This window comes from Rousettus aegyptiacus, unplaced genomic scaffold (assembly GCF_014176215.1).
Source record: "Rousettus aegyptiacus isolate mRouAeg1 unplaced genomic scaffold, mRouAeg1.p scaffold_m13_p_4, whole genome shotgun sequence".
NCBI lineage: Eukaryota > Metazoa > Chordata > Mammalia > Chiroptera > Pteropodidae > Rousettus > Rousettus aegyptiacus.
In genome coordinates, this window is record NW_023416307.1 from 120,186,852 (window position 1) to 120,212,328 (window position 25,477).

Consider the following 25,477-nt stretch of genomic DNA (forward strand, 5'->3'; position numbering starts at 1 on the left):
AACATTGATAGGCAGTAGAATATGAAAAGCATGAACTTGAGCTCTATAGCTTTGGATATGAGTGGGCAATGTATTTGCTATGTGACCTGAGAAAGTTACTTTATTTCTCTTGATTTCACTTTTCTCCTCTTAAGTGGCTTGTTTTGAAAATTAACTGAAATTACATTAATTACATGTAAGTATTTGGAACAATGACTGGTGCACAGCAGGAATGCAGTAGCTGAAGGCTGTTAGAATAATTGAATACCTACTACGTGTCAGGTGTCTTTGAGAGACATGATGTGTCCAGTTTCAGTAGTAACCCAGGGAGGTAGGTGTTTTACATTTGAGGAACCTGAGAAATTCAGTGTTTTGGTCTGGATCATACAGCTGGTAATCAGTTTGGATCTGAGTCTGAAGCTTTCCACCACACTATGCTGCCAGCCCCAAGTGAGAGTGCCTGGTCTGAGTGGGTGTTCAACAGCTATTTCTTCAGCGAATGACCTAGGCAAGTAAGAGAGAATGTTTGTGTTCTTTGAAAGAGGAGTCTTTGTCTCTGTCTTTGTTGGGGGGAAGCATCAGATGACTGACATTTCTGCTGAGGCCTGGCACTCATCATCCCCTGAGCCCAATCCATGGCTGCTGCTTCACCAGGTCAGTGACTGGTTTCTTGGGAACTTTAGTCATGCTTGAGCCTTGGATCCTCCTCTCTAGCTTTTTAGTAGAGGGCTGTTGGCATGGTTAGTGGTAACCAGGGTTGTGGCCCTACGAAACAGTAGAGCTGGCCTGTGGTTAAGTTCCAGGACGGTGTCAGTTGAGGCCTCAGCGCTAGAGGACTGGCTATCTGGGGGCTGAAGAAGGTCATTTCCCTCTGCTTCTACTTTCTCCCACTTCCCCAACGTGGTTTTCACCTGCTCTCCAATATCTTAAATTCCTTAATGGTGATAATACGATTCAATCTACGATCATTACTGAGGCTTAGAGACAGATGCTATCAGAAGCAAGGACTCGGAGAACTAAGTCAGGTGTCTGTAGTAATCTTCAAAATGGAAGTTGCGTGTGCTGTCTGCCCAACAGATGGACATGGACTCGACTGCTGGGACTAGAGTGATGGGAAGAAGGTAAGTGAGAGAAGAAATAGGACAACTTTTTCATGTGTTTGCAGTTTTGTTGAGGGCCCTATCTGGCCAGGTCTGAATTTTGTAAGTTTTATGAAAGTCTATAACTGTTCTATGCCAGGTGGGGCAATCTGGCTTTGCGTTGTGCTGAGCTGCCAGAGTAGCACCCAGATGCCTCCAAGCCCCTTTTTATCAGCCATTTAATAGCCTGGGGATTTGCTAAAATGTAGATCCTGATAGAGTGGGCTCCAAGATTCTGCATTTCTAAGAGGTTCCCAGTTGATGGTGACATTCCACCGACCACATGCAGTTCCTTGAGGGTTGGCTGTTAGGTTTTGGTGTGCCTGTTAAGGCTGATCAGTGGTTAGTGCTTGTAGGGCTGTACCTTGAGTGCCAGGTGGCCAGAATTTTACTTGAGAAGATGCTCGGATCATTGAATCCTCTGTGATAGTTTTTTCCAGACTGTGGATATCACCAACTCTGCAGAGGAGTGTCCTATATATTTCTAATAAGCATTCATATGTCTGACCGGGCAGGTTGACTGCTTCTCTTTGGAGTTTCCTTGTTTGCCTTTTCCTTCCCTTAGTGATTCGCCAGTCCATCATCATAAGCTCTCAGAAATCAGTTCACATATTCACACTAAAGTGTAAATGACTGATACATGATATTCCTCCCAAGAAAAGTGGGTTCTTTGCTGGAATTAAATTGTGGAATTTAAGGATCAAGGCTCATTTCAGCTGAACTGGATTTGGAAATGTCTTGGGAACCTACCTGGTATCAACGAAGTAACAAAGGCAATGGCCAGCCTCGCCCACATGAGACAGCATCTGCTTTGCCAGGTCTCTTCAGTAGTGGACAAGTAGTTATTTCACCCCTGCCCAGCAGTTGCAAGTAGCCAATTGTAAGCACTCTACTTACGACTTCAAACTCATGCTTTGGCATTCCCAGCATCCCGTTCTGATCTTGAATGTTAATTCAGTGGATGTTAGGTCTGACACTGTCACCTGCAGTTTCTTTGCCTACACAGTCCTTGTCGATAAACTCTCAATGCAACTTTGATGCACCCAGGAATTTCTGATATTTAAAGGAACAGTGTCTTCTTACTTCTCCTTTCCCCTCTCCTCCCTCTCCCCCTCTCCTCCCTCTCCCCCTCTCCTCCCTCTCCTCCGCTGCTCCTTCTTCTCTCTTCCTCCTCTTGCAGCACATCCCCAATAACCTATCAGCATGTATGAGTCGGTCTAGTTGGGTTTTCTAAGCATTCGCAGCTGCTTTACTACACATCTTTTTTTTTCTCTTCCCATAGACCAAGGTTCCCCCCAACCCCCAGTGAAATGTGAAATTTCCCTCTTTGGTGAAATAATTCTAATATGAACATTTGGCACACAGTTTGAACATTTATTCAGCTCCTAAGCTCGTATCACTCAGAGCTGAGAGTTGTAGAAGCAATCTAAAAGCCAGGTGAGCTCTTCTAAGGATAGGAGGAAACCAAAGGTGATCTGGTCTTGTAGAAGATCACTTGTCTGCCAGGGCCTCTGAAAAGCAAGAGGCCAAGTCAAAATTCTGAGTCTGCTCTCTGGCCAGTGTCATTCAAAATGGCTTTTCTTCCACAATGGCGACATTGCAGGGGGTATGTTGTAATGAAAAGGAAGCACTGACTTGGAGTGTGTACTGTGTGACTTGAGCAGACTCTCTGAGTCTTGGTCTCCTTATCTGCACCATAGGCCGAGCACTAATCTCCGCCTATGTCATGTGGTAGGTGTGGTGGGGGTGATGCCATGTTTGTGCAGGAAGTGCTTTGCATATTACAGTGTGCTTCCAAAGGCAGGTGTTTGCCTCCTCAATCAGGAAAAGTTGGGTGGTATCTTTATACAAGCCAAGAAGGGATTCAAAACAAAACCAAAAAAACAACTAGCTGCAGAACCTATTCTGAATGAGCATGTTCTGAACATGATTTCACACTAATTTCTTTTGTTTATTAAATATACAATAAAGGTGCTTTAAGCCAAATAATTTTATACTCAGAATGGTCATTAGCTCCACTTTATGGTTAAGGAAATTGGGGTTCACTGGGGCCCCACAGCTAGTTTATGTGCTTGTTCTTAGAACATAGTACACTCTTCAAATACAAAGACTGCTTAACCTGCTCTGAGTCACTCCCCTGCTGATATTTGAGAATTAGGAATTAGATGCTCTTTTTAAGAGGCAGGGGTGGGAGAAGAAAACTTCTCTTGTGTCACTCATAGTGTATGTAGGCTGATATTTGGGACTTCAAGGAAACTGAATTGATTTGACTTGGGCAAGGACTTACCACTGGCCTCTTCCCAAAGGACGTCCTGAAGAAACTTCTCCAGGACCTGACCAGGACGGCGGTCCTGAGCCCCTGACAGCTTGATTCCAACATCAAAGGGGGTGTTGAACTAGGAGGAGGGGCAGGGAGAACCCAGGAAATGTTAGAGGTCATACCCTCCCACTCATGCCCCAAACCTACCCCCAACCCAAAGGAAGTCCCTGGCTCTCAGAGTCTCATCATGGGGAGGGAGGAAGGGCCTGCCGACCCAGCAAAACAAACATCACTGAGGGACAGCTCGGCCAGGGTACTCTTCCCTCTTAGGTCCATTCTTACTGCTTCCGTTCATCTTCAAGAGACTTACCCTGCATTCTTCCTTTACCTTGAAAGAGGTTGCTGATAAAAGCCTTGGGGCCCCTAGATTAAGTACTCCATTCCTTGCAATTTTGGAAGACATAAGGTTGAATCACCAATGGAATCACCAGTGGTGGGATTTCAGGTCCTGGTGGCTCCGGAGACTGGGGGGTGGGGTGGGCTGGGGGGTAGTGGGTTCACCTGGTGTACATAGCACTAGCTTGGGTGATGGTCTCTGCCCCCTCTATTGCTGCCACCTCTTTTCCCCTTCTTCCCAGGCATTCTTCCTCTTATATGCACAGGCCTTTCCTCATTCTGTGGAAAGTCAAGAAGCTGACCTTATTCTAAGAGGATACCCTGAGTCAAGTCCTTTCTTCTTTGCCTCCATTTCTTCCTCAGGGAGAGCACCCCATTCTCCCTACTTTCTTGGCATTCTGTGAGATGATTTGTTCTAGCTAAAAGCTTTGGAAAATGAGAAAGAGCTCTTTTTGCAACCACATCATCATCATCTTCCTTGAGAGCAGAGATTGTATCTTTAGCTCTGTTCATCCAGTAGCTGCCTCAGTACCCAGCCATGTTGGTCACTGAGATATCTGAATGAGTCAATGGAGGAATCTTGGTGCTGGAATGGACCCTCAGTCATTGGTCCTCCTTCCTGTCCTCGAGATAAGAGGTATTATCCCCATTTTCAGATAAAGCAGCAGAGATCTAGAGAGGTTAAATGACTTGTCTAAGACCTGAGATGGGTTGGTGGCCACAGACTAGACTGCAGGATTCTTAAATCCAACAGCTCTGGAACCTCTTCTAGTCTCTGGGCTGTAGTAGTGCCCAGTGTGGAGCCCTGCCCTATGCTAGCTCAGGCTGACCACCTTCTTGTATTGAGCCCTTGGTTCCTCCTCACCAGGCAGACACCACTATTATTTCTGTTTTACAGATGAGCAAACATGCCCAGAGAAGTTTTAAAACAATAGCTGTTGCTCTTTTTTAAAAACTTACTTTCCCCTCCTAGTCACCACTGTGAGGCTGGAGTGAGTGGGAAATAACCTGATGCATTTTTTAAGCAACTTGGGCCTTCCCGTTCTTTCCCTTCAGTAAAGATTCATTTTTCTTTCACCCTGTGGCTAACGTGGGGTGGTCAAATCACCTGAACAGACTTCTTAGGAACCCAATCCAGGGACCTGTTGGTGGAAACTGGGCAGCAGCAGCAACTGTGAGGCAACATGGCAACTGCTGGTTGGGAAATCAGCCTTAGCTGACCTGAAAAAGGCCCTTTGGCCTCAGTGTCTCATCTGTTCAGTTGCACGTGGGTGGGATGGATGGGGGAGTGGATAGGACTTGGTTTCAAAAGCCTTCCAGCTCTGAACTCGATTTTCAGAGGAAAACATTTTGGGGAAGAGGGAAGTCTTACCATGAGAGGTGGAACCCTAGGACAGGGGGGGTTTGGGGAGCACGTCCAGAGCTCTGCTGCCAGTGTTGCAGGCCTTCCACCCCACTCTGCCTCTGGCATTTCAGGCTTCCGGTTCTAGTTGAGGCAGTGTGGGCCATTTCTTCTAAGGCTAGCCTTCATGGAAACTGGAAACTTATAGTTGTCCCAGCCCTGCCTTGAGTCATCAGCCACCAAAGCCTCTTCAGAAGAGCTAATCTGGCTGGGGTGAGTACCAGCTGGCTAGAGCTGGCAATCTCGTCAAGAAAATTCCCTGATTTTAGTTTAAGGCTATGCAGGCCACCAAGTGGGATTGTGGTAGGTTGGAAGTCTCAACACATGGTGTGGAGAAATTGCCTGAGAACATATAGATTTCGGTGAGGATCAGAGAGAGTATGGGATGGGGACTTCATCCTTGGCAGGAGAAGTTAGTGGGTAATTAGAGGGATGCCAAAGCAGGACACACTTCAGCTTCTTTTTTCAGGCCAGAAGAGATGAACAAGAGGCACTTGTAGGGCACTGTCCACTCTGCCAGACGAGAAAGAAGGAAGAGAAGGCTGGGGGAGTGAAGTTAGCTCTGACCCCAAGTCCCACCTCTGTCACACACTGGTTGTGGCACATTAGGCAAGTGAGTTCATTGTCTAAATTCTGTTCTTCATCTATGAAATGAGGGCAATAATATCAGCTTTACTTACCTGACCAGTTGTTATAGCGATTATATGATATATAAGTAAAAGTTTGTAAACAAGATCATAGGACACAGGCACAGCAGTACAATAATTGCCAGTATTAAGTATCACCCAGGGAGAATTCGGTTTTCTCTGCATGGAGGTGTCTATTGGCTAAATGCTTGTCAGAACTGTCCCCTGAAACACAGCCTTTTAGGAAGGTTACCTAAATAACCCTATAAAAACCCTTTACTCCCTCTCTCTCCTAGTCCTCCATTTATCTCTAAACTATTTTCTTGTCCCATGCAAGATTTGTCAGAGCCAAAAGAAGCCTGACTGGCCTGTCCTCATTTCAAATAAACTTCAGTGAGTGCTGGCCACCAGAGCCTGGCTAGCAGTAACTGGCAGGTCCAGGGTGTGGTCTCAGTGCACTCCAGACCCAGGTAAGGTCTGAGGGGCCCCTGAGCCAACCAAAATGTTTTCTACAGGGAAACACTTCAGTCTGTGACCAGCTATGTCTTCCTGGGTCTGTCTCTGGGTACCCTATTTGCTGTACCCTTCGAAATCACCTGGCATCTGCTACCACCCACCTCTCTCCTCTGCCTGTGACTCCTTGTACATTCCCATTCTGTTGTAGCAATGTTACTTCTCTTAGACATTTGCCTCTTGATGGGAAAAGATGTTGTAGACCAGTGCAGAGTCAACTATTTTCATGCTATTTTACATTTCTTGAGCAGCTGGTAAGTGGGCTGCTGCTCATAGCCATCTCTACCTGCCCTCCCCTTCCCTCATCCCCTCCACTGCCATGAAAGCATAAAACCACAGAAGAACCAACCCGGATTTTCAGCTCATCCTCTGCCCCTTCTGCCTGACTTCCATCTTCTGGGTGGAGCCAGCCTTTGAGCTCTCGAGGTTGTAGTTTGACTGGTGGCTTCTTGGACCCCTTTCTCTGCTGGAGAGAGAAAGTATTCTCTTTAGGGCCCTAAGCATCCATATCTTTCTAGAAGCAGAGAGAGGTGTGGGCCTATGGTCAGACCCAGAGTCCTCTTTTGTGTTCTAGGAGAAAGCTGAAGTCCATAGATGTTGAGCCACTGCCCAGGTCATAAAAGCCGACTGCTGTGTGGCAGGGCTGGAAAGAGTTACACTAGTCAGAATGTAGGGCTCTGTGGGGAGATATCTCACCTGTACTTTCTGGTGTTCGGGACTCAGGAAGCTGGAGCCTGCCATGGCCAAGTCTACCCAGAGCACACTGAGGAGCAGCAGGCTGCAGAGAGCTCCCAGGGAGGGCATGGTTTCAGCTGGGTGGGGACAGAAGGGTCTGGAGGAGACAGAGTTTCCAGGTAGCATACCCTCCCCTCCCCTGCCCTCCCCTCTCCTCCCCTCTCCTCTTCTCCCCATGCCTCTGAACTCTAGGTAGGAGCCTAAGAGTCAGGGTGAGGGACTTTGACCTGGGATGGCAGCTGCTGAATAGAGCTCTTCTCATCCCTTCCAGAGGGGCTCCCTCTGCCCCCCTCACCAAGGTAGGAACAAATGGAAGAATGTGTGTGCTCTTTTCTAAGATGGCTCCTTCAGGGCAAAACCCTTGTCAGTGGGAGGCCCCATGTGGTTTGTCCCAGCCTCCGAAGAACTTGAGTCAAGTTCTTTAATGGGAATGATGAAGCTGAACCAGCAAGGTTCCCAGGAGATATAGGGGGATTGGGGTGGCTCCTAAGCCCAGGCTGTGCAACCTCCCCTTTGTTCAAATGGGCCTGCGAATGGCCAGCAGTCAAAGCAGACCCACACACAGAGAGGGTGCCTACCTGGGATTCCTGGCAGAGGTGGTGCCTGATGGCTGTCTGGTCTTTATATAGGAAGCCCTGTGTTTGTTTTAAACCAGCAACCTCATCTCAGGGCAGCCTAGCTTCCAGGGACTAATTTACATTCCTTGGGAACTAAAAATGCTCATGTCCTCTGGGTAGAAATCAACAATGGGGGTCAAATGTCCTAAGAGATTGCTAGGTTGGCTTGGGGTGGCCCATCTGTTCCAGCTGTCCCCAAGTGGGCCCAGCCCTGGTTTAGGTCGAGGGGAGGGGAGCAGCTGGGGGGTCCGGGCCAGCTTTGCTGCTCTGTGACTTTGGCTTACTCCCCTTTCTGTGACCCCCTCCCTCCCTGGATAGAATGAGTTTATATCATCACTGGATCTCCAAGAGCTTTTCAGATCCCACGCTTGCTGTTCTGTGACTAATGCTGCTCTTGCTCCCACCAACCTCTGGAGTCCAATTCATATCATTCTCATACCTCCCCAGTGAGGGAAGTTTCATTTTACAGATGAGGAAACTGCTGGGATGGGCAGCAGCACAAGCTCCTAACTGTATTCTAGGGAGCAGGCATTGGGATCATTTCAATCAGTGGCTAAACTTGAGTCAGTCCCTCTGGGTGATGCATGATGACTATGCTAGGCTTGGTGTTCCTTAACATGTGGACTTGCTTCCTCTCCCCTCAGCCAGGTTCTGCGAGGGAACAGATTAGATTTGGAGGCAGAAGAGCTGTGACCTAGTACTGGCACAGGTAACTACTCATAAGTTGATTGGTTTTAGGCAACTCAGTAATAATCCCCCTTGTGTCAGGGCTGCTTCTCCAAGTGGCTTTGAGGACTGAATGAGGTGATGGATGAAAAATCCTTTATAACTTGTAAAGTATCATGCAGATGACAGGTATTTTTATATCAGGACCATATGGCTTGCAAGCATATGACGCAGTTCTATGTTCTCAGATGAAGAGTTAAATAACATGGGGGATTCCTTCACTGTCTGGAATGCTTCATCTGATTGGATGTCTGGGCAGTGATTCCTAAGGGCTAAATGAGTTGTCTACAGAGAAGTTCTCACATTTCAGAGGAGGAACTCGCTTCAGGCTGGGGCTCCATGCAAGAGGCAGACAGCAAAAATGGAGCAGAGCTTTGAAGGGAGGGCATTGCTGTAAGCAGAGTGGCATGAGTGAAGTGAACAAACAGAAGGCGTGGATAGAGAATGGGGCAGCAGTGAGAAGATTAGGTGGCTCGGAGGATGGTGGCGATTGTGTGAGGGGGTCATAAGGAAAGGCCTAGAAGGCGGTCTGGGTCTGGTTATACACTGCCTTGAAAGGTGCTAGCACAAAGAGTTCAGGCTTTATCTGTAGGAGGGAAGCCACTGAAAGTTGTTAAGCAGAGGAGTGACAGAACACAGGACAATGAAAGAGCTGGAAAGACCTTAAGGTCCTAGGATGCTGAAACTTTTATTTCACTGGAAGAAAAAGAATGCCAAATGGGCCACACTTTCCCCAAAGCCATACAGCTATCAATCAGTGGCAATGCTGGGACTCTCACCTAGGTTCCTAACTCCTAGTCCAGTGTTCTGTCTGATATACCATACTGCTTCCACAGCAAACGTGGTATCCAGGAAAGTCACTGTGCTCTAAGCAGGATGGGACTGGAGTGGAGAAACAGGAGGATCTTGAGGCAATAGAACTACTAATTGTCAAATGACCACCTGATTCGAAGTTCAACTTCAGAAGGCACTGGACCCTTGTAGAGAGATGCTAGGGACAGTGAGACACAGAAGGGGCTGGATAGCCCCTCAGTAGAATGTGAAAGACTAAGTACCTCCTGCTGAAAAACATTTCATCACCAGCTGTGAGGCAGAGGTGAGTGTGGAGTCCCTCCTTTAGTCCCAGGAGTGTAAGCATGTTATCAGGAGCCCTTCACCCTGTCAGGACCTTATATCTCTTATCTCTGGGATCTCTGGGGCCAAAAGAGCTGAAGGTGAAGGATTGGGATAAATCTGAACCCTCAAAGATTTTAAGTTTTTTTTAGAGGCACCCTCTTCCAAAAAGACCCCCAAACACAAGCTATAGTAACCAGGCACCCTCTGAGACATGAAGCCTCTGCTTAACCCTAACCCGGGAGGCCTCCAGTGTTGATCTGGACGCAAAAGCCGCCAGTGTTGATCTTTGATAACATCACCAGCAAGCAAACATTCACAGTCCTCTGTGGTCATTAGAGAATAGAGAGGTGGCCTGTGTGATGGAAACTATGCTGGCCACATAGCACAGAGTCGAGGCTGGTTAGGGGAGGAAGGGAGATCTGACAGATGGCAGAACCACTGACGGAGGAGGGAGGTGGCACCCAGAAAGTACTTCACTGTTGTGGAATGGGGCCAAACCTGGGGTGGGAAATGCCTGCAAAGCTGGACCAGGAGGAGTGTGGAGGAACACCGTGTGACTTGGGGAAAGGACCAATGTTCCCTGATTCACTTTCTTCATTCCTTTCAAGTGTGGGTACTACCAAGGCCAGTTTGGCACCTCCCTGTTCTGTAGCCTCCTCAGAACTTAGGTGTTTCAATATGCATGCTGTCTCTGGATTGTTGCTGGTTGGTGATTTCTTTCCCATTGCAGAGTCTTGAGGGTCTACCTTAATGAATGGATGAGAAGCACTCATTAATTAATTGCTATATGTAAATAGTGTCTGAGAACAAATTGTCTTTATATACTTTCCACTATAATTTCATTTGTACTGATAATTAGTTGGCTTAGCAAGCATTTTTTCCCCCTATTTGGCTAAACCTTGGTCTGAATGAGGCAGATTTGGGGGTTGTAGAAAATTTTATTTTTTGAGACAGGACTTCTTGGTGGGGTTTCTTTTTTCTCATAGGTCTGGCTTCCATAACTTCTAGATCAGCATTGTTCAATAGACATATCATGTCAGCCTCAAATAAGAGCCTCATATGTAATTTTAAATTTCTTAGAAGTCACATTAAAAATATAAAAAGAAACAGGTGAAATAAATTTTAATAATACACTTTAATACATCTAACATCAGTTCAACATGTAATCAATATAAAAATGATTAATGAAATGTTTAACACTGGTTTTCTTTTTACTAAATCTTCAAAGTCCAGTGTGTCTTATTTGTACAGCACATACCAGTTCAGACTAGCCACATTTCAAGTGCTCAGTAGCTACGTGTGGCTCATGGCTACTGCGCTGGACAACACAGTTCAATCAGATAATCATGGGTGTCATTCTTAAAACTTCCATAATCTTAGCGATGCTCTGTTCTTCATCTCTCTTGCTGACCGAAACAAGCCTCTCCCACCGGGCTTTCACTATTCTCCTGGCATTGTGGGGCTGGAGCCCCAACAATTTGTCTTTCCTATCTTCAATCTTTCCAACATCTCCCCTGAGCCTTAAAATATGCCCAGGTCTCTAATTCCAGAAAAGTTAATTTTACACCAGTTCTCCCTTCTCCTCATGCTACCATCTCCAGGCATACTTTCTCTTTCCCTGTATTCTATGCCATACTGTGTACTAATCCCTCAAAACCTGATATCTTGACACCCATCTCCACCACTGTGCTGAAACTGTTCTCAGAATGTTGCTAGTAGCAAGGCCTTAGCCTAGGCACCATTAAGAGCCAATAAGATCTCAAGGGGAGGCTTTTATGACCATATAATCTCAACTACTGGGTGCAGACCTATGTTGAGCTGCACTGGATTCATGGGGGAAGCTTGTAAGGATGCAGATCATTTTATGCCTTATCCTCTAATTCTGATGCAGTAGGTCTGGAGTGAAGCCCCAGAATTTGTATTTTAACAAGCATCTCTGGCAGTTACTTTCTGATTATAAAATAATGCTTGCTTCCAGCAGAAAATTTGGCTATATGGCAGATAAACTCTTCATATATTTTAACCTCTTATTTTGGAATATTTCAAACAAAAAAAGTAATATAATGAGTCTCCAAGTATCTGCCATCAACTTCAACATTTACTAACATCATACTTCAACTATTTATCCCCCACACAGTTTTTTTTTCTTTTTGTGGAATAATGTAAAAGCAAATCTCAGCAATCATGTAATTTCAGCCTTAAAAATTTCTCTATGTATCTTTAATAGATAAAATACATAGTAGGTTTGTTTGAATCAGGATCCAAATAAAGCCCACCTTTGGTTGATGTATCTCTTAAGTCTCTTTTATTCTAGAATAGCCTCCTTTACTTGCTCATCCTTTCTTTCATTCTATTTATTAAAAACAAACAAGCAAACAAAAAAACAGGCTTTGTCCTGTATGATTTCTCACCTTATGGACTTTGCTGATCACTTCCTTGTGCTGTTGTTTAACTTGTTCCCTTGTTCCTTTCTCCCTGCATTCTGTAAACTGGTAGTTATTACAACTAGAGATGTAGTTTCGTTAGAATTAGGCAAGAATACTTCCTTGTTGGTGTTGCGTACTTACTATTGAATCACATTACAAGGCCTACAATGTCTGGTGGTTCTAGTTTTACTGAATGAAATTTTAAGAATAAGATTTATCTGTGGGTTTACATGTTGTTACATGATCCTGTTCATTTTAAAGTTCCCCATCAACTTTTCACCTAACGGACTTATCTACCATTTATAATTGTTGTCTACATCTATTATTTGGGATTACAGATGGTGATTTTAAAATTCTTTTATTTCTATGTTTATTAGCATTTTTCTTTCAGCAATTATTTTATTGTCTTAATATACAGTTTGTATTGGAAAGGCTAGATACACATTTTTTTTCCTGCTTGCTAATTTTCAAAATAAGGTTGGTGTTCTAGCAACCTCCGAAGTTTTATTCTTATCATAAACTCATTGATTTTTTTACATAAGTGTTTTAGTCAATTATAATCTTACTTTCAATGCTTCCATGATGAGTTGATTCCTGTGTATTTTTTTGACTCGGCCCCATGGTTTTTAATAGCTTCCTTTTTTTCTGTCCCAATAAGAAATCCTGGGCTCATCTTGGACATGTCCTTCCTGCCTCTGGCCTCAAATCAACCATTTTTTACTGTTATTTCCAAATAAAATTTAAGGTGTGTTTTCACTTCTAGAGTTTTATGCATCCATTTCTTTATCCTAATAATCTTGGTTTCTAATTGCATCAACAAAATAACCTTTATACTTTCAAAATTAGACTATTATAGTTACTACTAACCACAAAACTCCTAATTGTACAGTCAAAACACTTTTCAAGTAATTAAAATATTTATTTTTTGTGCGATTATGCTATGACTTTATAACTAAAATTACCTTATTTTTAAGATTTTAGTTTTTATTTATTTATTTATTTAAATTATTAAGCATTATGTGTTTCCAAAATCAATGGTATCAGGCAAGGTACATGCAGGACTATATCTTCCATTCCTGTCTCCTCCACTCTGTTTCTCCTTTTCTCCTACAGGTAACTATCTTTATCGTGATTTTTTTCTTTGACCTATAAATTATTTCATTATGTATTGCTTATATTTCCAAATATTTGAGGATTTTCTAAATATCTACTATTAATTTCTACTTCCATTATAATCAAATAATATGTTCTATATGATTTCAGTTCTTTTAGATTTGTTAAAGTTTGTTTTAGGGTCTAGAAATTGGTCTGTCTTGATGAGTGTTCCAGATACACATGAATGCATTTAAGCGTTGTTGGGAAGAATGTTCTATAAATTGGCCTGTCTTGATGAGTGTTCCAGATATGTGTGAATGCATTTAAGCGTTGTTGGGCAGAATGTTCTATAAATGCCAGTTAGGTCCAAATAAGTGATAGGTTTGTTTGTATATTCTTTAACCTTACCAATTCTGGGGGCCTACTTGTCTCTGAAAGAGGAGTGTTGAGATCTCCAACTGTAAACTGCAGATTACTTCTCTTCAGTTCTGCCAGTTTCCCCTATATTCTGAAGCTCTATTTTAGGTACATACACATTTAGAGTTATTATGTCATCTTGATGAATTGACCCTTTTCTTCTGTCTCTCTTTATCCCTGATAAGATTCTTATTCTGAAGTCTATGTTATCTGATATTAATACAGGTATCTCTGCTCTTTGACGGTTCACATTATACCATTTTGCTTTGATGAAAAACCTACGTTAGTACCTGTTTTCACCAACCGAAAGAAATGTGGAGGATTTTCCCTTTACAAAAAAGACAAAAAGCAAAATTAGTGTTCATCATTTCTTTTGCAGGGAGCCATGCGGGTCAGCATGCACTCTGAACTGCAAGAGTGGCACCACCAACCTCCTTCCCTGGGAACCACACTCAGCATCAGGCTGCCAGAGCTTCAAACTGTCTGTGAGCATCTCTGTTTTATCTCAATTCGTTTTGTGTATCTATTAGCAAGATCTGTCCAAAGGTATTAGGAAAGCCTTAAAGAGCTCATATGGGTGTTATACTTAGTGTAAAACTGGATATAATTTAAGTTTTTTGATTGTGGTGACTGACATAAAGACGTTGCGCGTGTGTTGAACTTGTGTGTCTACCATTTGTACTGTGTATACAGAGAATCTTGAAAGCTGTTAATGTTGGTTCTGCTAGTAGTAGCAAAGGAATCTCTTTATTTTTTAAGACTTTTTATTTTATTTTTTTATGGTGACATTGGTTAATGAAATCCAATGTTTCAGCTGTACACTTTAACAGTAAGGGATATATATATATATATTTACACTGTGTTGTGTTCACCTCCCACAGTTAGATTTCTTTCTGTCACCACATATTTGACTCCCTTTACCCTGTCTCCCTCCTCCTTCCCCCCTCCTCCCCTTCTCCCCTTCCCCCTTTCCCTCTACCCTCTGGTAACCAGTAAGTCTATTGTGCATGACCATGAGTCTCTGTTTGTCCTGTTCATTTATTGCTTTTAGATTTATATCCCACATATAAGTGATACCATCAACTTTTTCAAAGGGGTCTCTTTTAGTTGGCATCCAGTAATGGATAAAATGGAAAACCTATTAATACTTTGAGTGGATTGATGGGTGTTCAAAGTGTGTGTATATATCATTCCTGCTTTTACTATACGTTAGTGTTTAGTTTTTTTTAATGTTATTTGGTATGATTTGGTAGGCTATTTTTGGATCTAGGAATACTCAAATTTGAATTACTGGTGATTGCTTCTTTGCTTTATGCCATTTTAGTTTACATAGTTTCATAAAAATGCTCTACTTTTGTATAGCAGGGGAAACTTGTGTAGACACTTCAGCTTTCTTCTGAGTAGTGTTTAAACCTTTCCATATCACTCCCATTGTTTATCTGTGTGTTTATGTTTAAAGATTTTCATATAAACAGCATATAGTTGGGTCTTTTAAAAAATCTATTCTGATAACTCTTATCAGGGGCCTTTATTCGGAGTGTTTAGACCATTTATATTATAATGACCTCTAAATACTTTGATTTAAATCTATTTGGCTATTTATTGTCCCATCTGTTCTTGTTCCTCTCCCTACCCCTCTTTTCATGCCCACTTCTGGATTGAGTATTTTTTAGGATATTCACGTTATCTTCACTATCAGCTTATTAGCTACACTCAGTGTTTTATTATTATAGTGGTTACCTTATGATTTACAAATACAACTTCAATATATACAGTATACCTTTAAGAAATGATACCTTTTCATATATACTGTAAGATCCTTAAAACAGAATACTTTTATTTCCCCACTTCCATTGTGTGCTATCGTTGCAACACATTTTATTCTAAATAAGCTATAAGCCCACAATATACTTTAAATAAATAATATTTTTAGAGAGATTAAAGAAATGAAAAGAACTCTTATATTGACTCAGATATTTACTGTTTCTGGTGCTCCTTATTTCTTGGTGGGTGTAGATTCAAATTTTCACCTGGTATCATTTTCTTTCTGTCTGAAGAACTTCCTTTGACATTTCTTGTAATTCAGCTCTGCTGGTTAATTTATTCTTTTAGCTTTTATTTGAAAAATCCTATATTCACCTTTAATTTCATTTATCTTTAAAATTTATTATTTATTAAAGTATATCAATTATTTTTTTTTGGAGGTAACATTGCTTAATAACATTATATAAACCTTAGGTGTACATTATAATTTGAGATTTGTATACTTTATTGCATGCTCACCACCAAAAGTCTAATTTCTATCCATTAGCATATATTTGACCTCCTTTACCCATCTTTCCCTCCCTCCAACCCTGACCCTTCTGATAACCACCATTCTGTTATCTGTATCTATGAATATGTTTTTGTTTTGTTAGTTTGTAACTTTTTTGTTTTATATTCCATGTGAGTGAAATTGTGTTTTTTGTACTTCTTCATCTGACTTATTTCACTTAGCATAATACCCTCAAGATCCATCCTTGTTGCAAATGGCAATATTTTATCTTTTTTATGACTGAGCAGTATTTCATCATATAGACCATACCACATCTTTATTCATTCATCTATCGATGGACACTAGGTTGTTTTCCTATCTTGACCACTGTAAATAATGCTGCAATGAACACAGTGGTACATATACCTTTTTGAATTAGTGTTTTTATATTCCTTGGATAAATACCTAGAGATAGAATTGCTGAATCATATGGTAGTTCTAGTCTTAATATTTTGAGGAACCTCCATACTGTTTTCCATAGTGGCTGCACCGATTTACATCCCCATCAACAGTGTATGAAGGTTCCTTTTTCTCCACATCTTTGACAACACTTATCTTTTGATAATAGCCATTCTAAGAGGTGCGACGTGATATCTCATTGTGGTTTTGATGTACATTTTCCTAATAATTAGTGATGTTGAACATATTTTCATATGCCTGTTGACCATCTGTATAATCTTCCTTAGAAAAATATTCAGATCCTCTATTCATGTATTAATCATTTTTTTGTTCTTATTGTATGAGTTCTTTATATATTTTGGATATTAACTTTATTCAAAAGTATCATATACAAATATTTTACCCTATTTGATTGGTTGTCTTTTTGTTTTGTTGGTGGTTTCCTTTGCTGTGCAGAAGCTTTTTAGTTTGGCATAGTCCTATTTATTTTTGTTTTTGTTTCCCTTTTGCAGTAAAATTCACAAAAACACCATTGAGACTGATATTCAGAGGCTTAATGCCTGTGTTTTATGTATTTTATTGTTTTAGATCTTGCATTCAAGTCTTTAATCCATTTTGACTTAATTTTTGCGCATGGCGTAAGACAGCAGTCTAGACTTATTCTTTTGCATGTGGCTGTCCAGTTGTCCCAATGCCATTTATTGAGACTTTTCCCATTGTATTATCCGGGTTCCTTTGTTGTACAAGTAATGTTGTACATTAGTTGCCCATACACGTGTGGGTTTATTTCCAAGTTCTCAATTCTGTCCATTGGTTTGTGTGTCTGTTTTTCTGCCAGTACCATACTGTTTTAATTACTATAGCATTGTAGTGTAGTTTGAAATTGAGGCGTGTGATACCTCTTTGTTCTTTTTTCTCAGGCTTGTTTTGGCTATTTAAGGTCTTCTGTGGTATAATAGTTCATTACAATTTTTAGGATTTTTTGGTGTTATTTCTGTGAAAAATGCCATTGAGATTCTGATAGGGATTATATTGCTTTAGGTAATAATGGACATTTTAGCAACATTAATTCTTCCAATACAGGAACACTGAATATCTTTTCATTTCTTTGTGTTATCTTCATTTTCTTTCAACAAAGTCTTATAGTTTTCAGTGTATAGGTCTTTCACATTCTTTAAGTTTATTCCTAGGTAATTTATTCTTTTTATTGTGATTGTAATTTGGATTGTTTTATTTCTCTTTCTGATAGTTCATTGTTAATATACAGAAATACAACAGATTTTTGTATATTGATTTTGTATCCTACAACTTTACTGGATTCATTTATTCTATTTTTTTTTTTTTTGGTAGAGTCTTTAGGGTTCTCTCTATATAAAACCATATCATCCATAAATAGTGACGGTTTTATTTCTTCTTTTCCAATTTGGATGCTTTTTATTTCTTTTTCTTGCCTAATTGCTCTGGCTAGGATTTCCAGTACTATGTTGAAAAGAGTGGAAAGAATGGGCATTCTTTTCTTGTTCCTGATCTTAGAAAAAAAGCTTTCACATTTTCACATTTTCACATTTTCTTCATTGTGTACATAGGTTTGTAATATATGGCCCGTTGGGGTACTTTCTTTCTAAATGTATTTCATTGAGTCTTTGTCATAAATGGAAGTTGTTACCTTGTCAAATACTTTTTCTACATCTACTGATATGATCATGTGATTTTTATCCTTCATTTTGTTAATGTGGTATTATTGCCTCGATTGATTTGCGTGTGTTGAACCATCCCTTGCATCCCTGGAATGAATCTCGCTTATTGTGGTGCATGATTTTTTTCATAAATTGTTGTATTTGATTTGCTAGTATTTTGTCGACGATTTATGCAGCTATATTCATCAGGCTTATAATTTTCTCTTTTTTGTGTGTGTGTTGTCCTACCCTATCAGGGAATTGTTGGCATCTTAAAATGAGTTAGGAGGTATTCCATCCTCTTCAATTTTTGGAAGAGTTTGAAAAGAATAGATGTTAAGTCTTCTTTGAATGTTTGGTAGGATTCTCTAGAGAAGCAATCTGGTCTTTGACTTTTGTTTTTGGGGAGGTTTTCAATTAATGTTTCCATTACCTTATTAGTGATCAGTATATTCAGATTTTCTAATTCTTTGTGATACAGTCTAGGAAGGGTATATGAGGCTACAAAATGTCCATTTCTTCTAGGTTGTCTAATTGGTGATTGATAGCCTTTCATAATATTTTATAATCTTTGTATTTCTATGGTACACATCATAACTTCTTTCACTTCTGATTGAGTCTTCCCTCTTTATGAGTCTAGCTAATGGTTTGTCAATTTTATCTTTTCAAAGAACTAGCTTTTATTAACCTAATGTTTTTTTATTCTCTATTCCATTATTTCTGCTCTGATTTTTGAAATTTCCTTATAACTTTTATAATTTCTCCTGACTTTGGGCTTTTTTTTTTTTTTTTCTAGTTCCTTAAGGTATAATGTTAGATTGTTTGAGATTTTTCTTTTTTCTTAGGTAGGATTGTATTGCAATGTTCCTTCTTAGTATGGCTTTTACTGCATACCAAAGATTTTGGTATGTCATATTTTCATTTGTCTCTGTATCTTTTAATTTATTTATTCATTGACCCAATGTTAATTAGCATGTTTAATCTCCACATATCTGTGATTTGTTCAGCTTTATTCTTGTAGTTGATTTGATTTTCAGTTTCATACTGTTTCATTTAAGATGTTTGATGTGACTTCAGTTTTCTTAAATTTATTGAGAATTGTTTTGTCTCACTACTTTTTTTTTTTTTTTTGCCTCGAAGTCTGCTTTGTCTGCTGAAGTATGGCTGCCCATGTATTTCTCTTGATACTATTTGCTTTGAGTATCATCTTTCACCCCTTCACTTTGAGCCTTTGTTTGTCTTTGGAATTGAGCTGGGTCTTCTGAAAGCAGCATTTGGTTGGATCTGTTTTTTTAATCCATCCAGTTACTCTGTGCCTTTGGTTGATCAATTCAGCGTATTTATATTTAGGGTGATTATTGAAATATGAGATTTACTACTGCCATTTTATCTTTAGTTTTCTGATCGTTCTCTATCTCCATCATTTCTCTTCCCTGCATTCGCTGATTTTTCTTTTTCTTTTTTGCTAGTTTTCTCTGATGGTTTTTTCTATTTCCTTTTTTTGTTGCTTTGTGTCTCATCTTTTTGTGTGTGCGATTACCACGAGGTCTGTATTAACTGTCTCATAGATAAAATAGACCTTTTTATGTTGTGTTCATTACCAAATTGAAGTAGGTATAGCTATTTATAATACTCCCCCCCCTTAACTTTTATATTTGACCATTTAATACCCTATTCTGAAATAGAGTTGCAATTTTCTACTTGTGTGTGTCACCTTACTCAAAATTTTGTGTACTTTGTGTTAATCAGATAGAAGTACTCCTTTCAACATTTTTTGTAATGCAGGTCTGTGGTGGTAAATTCCCTCAGCTTTTGTGTGTTTGGGAAAGCCTTTCTTTCTTCATATCTGAAAGGTAACTTTGCTGGATATATTCTTGGCTGCTGGTTTCCATCTATCTAAATATTTTGACTGTATCATTCCACTCTCTCCTGGCTGAGAAGTCTGAAAACTTGATGAGGTTTCCTTTATAGGTTATCTTTTCTCCCTGGCTTCCTTGAGAATTCTTTATCATTAACTTTTGACAGTTTTAATGTGTCTTGGAGAATGTCATTTTGCATTGAGATAATTAAGTTAGCTTCTTGTAACTTAAAAGTCCAGTTCCTTCCCTAGGTTTGGGAAATTTTCATCAATTATTTCTTTAAATAGACTCTCTATCCTCTTCTCCCTCTCTTCTCTCACTGGATACCCATTATCCTTATGTTGCCCTTTCTAATAGTGCCAGATAGTTCTCGTAGTTCTTTCGTTTCTCAAAATCTTAGTTCTGTTATCTCTTCCACCTGATCGATTTCTAGATTTCTATCTATGAGCTTGCTAATTCTCTCTTCCCCATAGTCTGCTCTATTTCCAATGGTTTCTATTGCATTTTTCATCTCATTTATTGAGTTCTTCAGCTCTAGAATATGTTTGGTTCTTTCCTACAGGTTTAGTCTTTTTGGTAAAGTTGTGAACTCACTGAACTGCCTTTCTGAGTTTTGTAGTACCTTGTTGAGTATTTTCATGACTACTATTTTGAATTCTTTATCATTTAGGTCACAATCTTTCATGACTTTGAATTCTGGAGAATTGTCATTTTCTGTGTTCCCATGTTACATTGGTTGTTCATGGTATTTGATGGATTGTTCCTTTGCTGGCACATTTGAAGTAAACACCTTTCTTATTTAGGTGTCATTTTAACAATTCAGGTTGATATTTAGAGGTCTTTCTTTTGTTTTCCAGTCAATGACTATAGTACAACTTTCTGCCTTACTGCATTACTTGTACCTCTGGGGTTGCGGTTGGGGGATGTTGCTGTTGTCATGGGCATCACCTTCCAGAGTAGGTTCCCTCACTGGATCCAGGTTTCCTGGGTCTCAAGCACCACCACCATAGTGGGGGAATGTGGAAGGTGGGGGGAGGTGGGTTCATAAGCCTGCTGTGCTGCTATCTGGTTCCCTATGGCTGCTGGTGTTGCAGGAGGCCGTAGATGTATCTATGCTGCTGCCACCAGATGCTGGCCACATTTGAGGGAGGGAGCCGGATTCTGGGGTGCCTCTCTACCAGCTGTGGGGGCCACGCCCCAACTCTCCCATCGCTACACTATTCACTGGGGCTGAGCACTCAGCCGTGGCAGCTGGGGAGCTACATCTGCAGGCACTGTCCCTATTTTTCCTCTTCTGCTTCCCCTGCATGTTCCAATAAACCCAACCTTCAGATTCACTGATGTATGTATCTCTCAGGAATCCTAGTGTGTTGAGCAGTGGAACCTTTGTTAGGTTACAGAAGTTTGACTAAATGTAAATTTACAAGGAGATACAAAGGGGTTGTCTCATTCTGCCCTGCTGCTGCTGCTGTCACTCTTAACCTTTATTTTAAGAATATATTTTTATTAGGTATATAATTATAGGCTGATGGTTTTTCCTTTCAGCACTTCAAATACGTTAATTTTCTTATGGTTCGCATAATTTCTGATTTGACCGACACTGTCACTGTTATACAGTTGTCTCTCAGTATCTGTGGGGGACTGGTACCAGGACACCCTGTGGATAATCAAAATCTGCAAATGGCCAAGCCCCTTAGATAACATAGTGTAGTATTTATATATAACCTATATTAGCATATAGGTTCCAGGAGGATATGCCTACACATCACTTCATTTGTGTGGATTCAGCATACTGTTCAGTGGGTGGCAGATTCAAGTTTTGCCTTTTGGAACTTTCTGGAACATTTTTCCTTAATATTTTGATCTGCAATTGGTCGAATCCACAGATGCAAAAGCCATGGATCTGGAAGGTCGACTGTATTTGTTCCTCTGTATGTAATATGTCTTTTTTTGGCTGCTTATATGATTTAAAAATTTTCAGCAATTTTATTATTGGTGTGTGTGTGTTTAAGTGTTTCTTCTGCAACAGTTTTAATCCAATTTGGAAAAATTTTGGCTGTTGTTTCATCAAATATTTTTTGTCTCCCTACCCTCTTTTATTCCTCCTGGGGACTCCAATTTATATATATATCTTAGGTTATTTAATATTGTCCCACAGGTCGCAATTGCTTGTTTGGTTTTTTTTTTTTTTAGTCCCCTTCTATGTCTGTTTGTGTAGTTTATTTTGCTGTCCTTAGACTTAATGATCTTCTTGCTCACTGTAGTGTCTGATTTGTTTTTACTCCCATCCAGTGTTATTTTTCATTTCAGATATTGAAATTTTCATTTCTAGAAATTCCATTTGCAACTTTTATCTCCCATTTTTCTCATGTTCATTTTATATTCTTGAACATTTTTATAACAGAGATTTTTTAAGGTCCTTATCTGCTAATTCCATGGTCTCATTTCTGGGTCTGTGTCTATTAATGTTCTCTCCTGGGTATCGGTAATATTTTCCTGCTTCTTTGCATGCCAATGATTTTGGATTGGCTTCAATACTGTGAATTTTAAGTTGTCAAGTAAATTTTGTTATTCCTTTAGAGTGTTGGGCTTTGATTTGGTTAGATCCTTTTAAGATCTGGGGCAGCCTTTTCTCTAGACTTAATTTAAGATTAAGGCATGATCTTTCTTGGGACTCGATACCGTTGATGGAAGTTGTTGTACTCTAGTTTCTGGGAAAATGAACTATTCCCACTCCTCTGTGAATTTCCAGGAATTGTTTGGTCTATTGCTCTGTGGTCATGAAGAGTTTCACCCTCTATATATGCAGGTTAGTACTTGGTCAGAGACTTTGAGACCTTTTTGCAGATCTCTCTCTGAGCAGCTCCCTCTTCTCTAGTACTCTACCCCGAAGTTCTAGTTTAGCCTTCCTGAGCTCTAATCTGTCTCTGCAACTCAGTGAGACTACTGCATTGTCTCCCTGCCCTTTGGCTTGGAAACTGCCTCTAGGCAGTAAGCAGGGGCAACTGTGATACTCCCCTCACTTATTCCCTTCTTCCAAATTCTACCTGTTGTCCTATGTCTGAAAGCTGCTGTTTCATGTATTTTGTGTGGTTTTCTAGTTATTTACAGTATGAGGTAAACTTGTAGTTATTAATCCTTCATGTGCATAAGTGGAAATCTCCCCTGTAGCCTTTCTGAACTCATATATAAATGAAAGCCTGTAAAACTTCTAGTTTTGACAGCTGTTCTCATTGGCTTGCCGAGTTTTTTTAGAACTGAGTATTCGATGGTAATTCTTTGGTTATCTTGTTCAAAAGATCATACAAATGACCCCTCTTTTTTCCCTATGCCTGTCCCAAACTAGTTATGGCTCTGAATCGTGTGGCCCTACTACTTTATGTTCAGTGGTTGGAGGGACCACCTTAATGTTATCTGGGGGTTTCTTTTGCTATGCTAGTTGCTTTGTTTTTGTGAAAAGAACAAAAATTATTGTGGTAGCTACTGCCATCCTGCCCTAACCAGAACTTTCTATATCTTTTAAATTACCATTTTAGTCATCTCATCTTGGGGGGGCAACTGCCCTATAATATTGACATAGTATTTCCACTTAGCCTATTTTGTAATAACAAATTTTGGGGATTTTCCTGGCCTCAGGAATGGCTAATATGTTACTACCACTCTAAGCATAAACTGTTCTGGTGGTAATTTTATTTAACTCCAGATTATCTTAACTGATCCTTGGTGACATAAGCTACAAATCGAGCATATGGTCAGGAGCTCATTGACCTATTACCAACCCAGTGTATGACACAGGACTCAGTCCCTTCTCATTCATTTGACAGTAGCAGATACCATTGGGAAGACCAGGACTGCGTTGGGGTGCACAGAGCTAATTAGGGAAGGCAGACATATATGCAGAGCTAACTAGAATTCAGTATGGTCTACATCCACTGAGAAATGTAAGCACAAGTGCTTGTTGGGCCTTTCTTTTTTGAACAGCAGAAGAAAACAGCAGTTTTCATATTCTCCAAGGGCTTGGATTTTGCAGAATAACTTGGGGAGGCTGAGTGGGCTGGGGCTTGGCCTGTCTTCCCTTCAACCAAAATAATTCTAAGATTTCAAAATGGGTTTTGCGGCTCAGAAACAAAGGATGAGGAGCAGGGGGAATAGGAGTCCACACTTTGTACATAGTCTCCTGAGGGTGAGTGGCTTGATCTTTTAAGTATATTCATATAAAAGTCTGGTGTGATCATTATCCCTAGATTACAGTCGAGGAGCCTCTGCACTCCCTGATTCTACGCTGAGAGTTCTCACTTTGGAGTTGAGATGGACCAAGACTCACATACCGGCTTATCTCATCCGACAGTGGACAACCTTGGGCAGGTCTCTTCACTTTCTGTGCCAGTTCTTCAGTAAACTGGGGACATATATACCTACAGGTTTGTTGTGCTGCTTAATGTGTGTAGTGCCAGCTCACAGCAGGTTCTAGTAAATGGTAGTTACTATTGTGACTGCTGATTTAGGTGAGGGTCTCAGGACCTCTGCTGAGAGGTGATACTTGATTCAGGGTCTTTTAGGACCCTTCCATCACAGGCCCCTCTGATCATTGAGAGGGTCAGTAAACAAAATGAATCATGTCCTTTTTTCTGGCCAGTCTCTAGTATTGCTGTTTGGTTAATACCACACTGCACTTGATTGGTCACCCACGTGCATTAGCTCATTTGAGTCTTGTAACCATTCTGTAGCCAGACTTTATTAGTCTTTCTACAGAAGAGGATGTGTACTCAGATAGCAGCAGAGCAGGGTTACAGTCCTTGTAACTGAAGACCAGGTCTAACACTCCTTTTACAGTGTTTTTGTACAGTACCTTCTGTATAAACTATCACAAGGATGCACAATGACAGACCAGCTTTGTAGGGAGGCTAATTAATTAGGGAGAATTATAAACAATGTTTAATTACTTTGGAAATAACCCCCCCCCAATAATGCCTGAACCCAAAAAGTACATAAAAATGGCCAAAAATATTTTAAAATAATAGATTTGAAGATCATTTGTAGGTTTTTTCCTTTGGTGCTTTCAGCCAGACAGTGAATTAGAAACCATATCAAATCATGTGAAGGCAGATGATCAATCTGGTTGCAGTTTTAACTACTCCTGGGAAAGTTATCTTGGAGTTGAGAACTCTTCCTACCAGCTGTTTGGTCAGTTGGTCCAGGAAGGGGCAGTCCTGGAGTCTGCAGATGGGGAGCCGGGTCCCACCTGTCTTGTCACTGCTCATTCTGCTGGCCCTCTGTGACTGAAGTGGACACGGAACCCTGGCCCTTGTTGACATCACTGATGCACACCCACTGCCCGTCGACTGACTCCTTCCACAGGGTTACCTGCAAGCCAGCACACACACAGCCTATTACAGGTCAGCACCCCTTCCCTCTGCTCTCATCTCAGTGGGTCTCCTAATGAGGGCCAGAATCCCCATCAAGACCCATGGCTCATATTGTTGTGGGTAAACCGAGCTCTTATCTTGATTCCCTGACCAAAATCCCATCAAAACAGAAGAAAATTGACATAGTTAAAAAAGGAAAGTGACATCACCAAGATGGTGACATGGGTAGTACCTAATTTTACTCTTACTAAAAAGAAAAACTATTCATGGATAAGACACCAGTGAGAGAAACCTAGAACACAGGAGTGAGGCTAAAGTATCCCCTGTGCCAGAGACCAGGACAGACTGCATTAAAAGGATAAGAGGAATGGCTAACTTCACCACTCTTGCCCTAGGCTAGTGCGCTAGTACAGTAC

The 25,477-nt window shown here is 40.7% G+C and overlaps 2 protein-coding genes and 1 long non-coding RNA gene across 6 annotated transcripts in view; 1 reads left to right on the plus strand and 2 right to left on the minus strand.

Moving 5' to 3' along the window:
- Positions 1–2,478: 2,478 nt before the first annotated feature.
- GHRL (ghrelin and obestatin prepropeptide) lies at positions 2,479–7,185 on the minus strand. Of its 2 annotated transcripts, XM_016121370.2 has the most exons (4): positions 7,012–7,185; positions 6,665–6,781; positions 3,406–3,514; positions 2,479–2,629 (listed from the first exon to the last, which is right to left on the minus strand). In XM_016121370.2, the coding sequence occupies exons 1-4, from the start codon at positions 7,174–7,176 to the stop codon at positions 2,610–2,612; spliced, it is 411 nt and encodes a 136-aa protein (XP_015976856.2). In that variant the 5' UTR covers positions 7,177–7,185; the 3' UTR covers positions 2,479–2,609. The 2 variants fall into 2 exon arrangements, with proteins under 2 accessions (XP_015976856.2, XP_036074760.1); XM_036218867.1 differs by lacking the exon at positions 2,479–2,629 and having other exon boundaries at positions 3,308–3,514.
- Positions 7,180–24,898, plus strand: LOC118601600. Its single transcript, XR_004950351.1, has 2 exons — positions 7,180–13,932; positions 23,940–24,898. It is a non-coding gene; the product is annotated as an uncharacterized LOC118601600 (long non-coding RNA).
- SEC13 (SEC13 homolog, nuclear pore and COPII coat complex component) overlaps positions 24,608–25,477 on the minus strand; it is a 39,225-nt gene continuing 38,355 nt past the window's right edge. For 2 of the 3 annotated variants that reach the window (XM_016121367.2, XM_016121368.2), the window contains exon 9: positions 24,608–25,059. In XM_016121367.2, coding sequence (XP_015976853.1) covers positions 24,946–25,059 — 114 coding nt within the window. In that variant the 3' untranslated portion in view covers positions 24,608–24,945. Of the gene's footprint in view, positions 25,083–25,477 lie in introns of all 3 variants that reach the window. The other variant, XM_016121369.2, reaches the window with a different exon arrangement.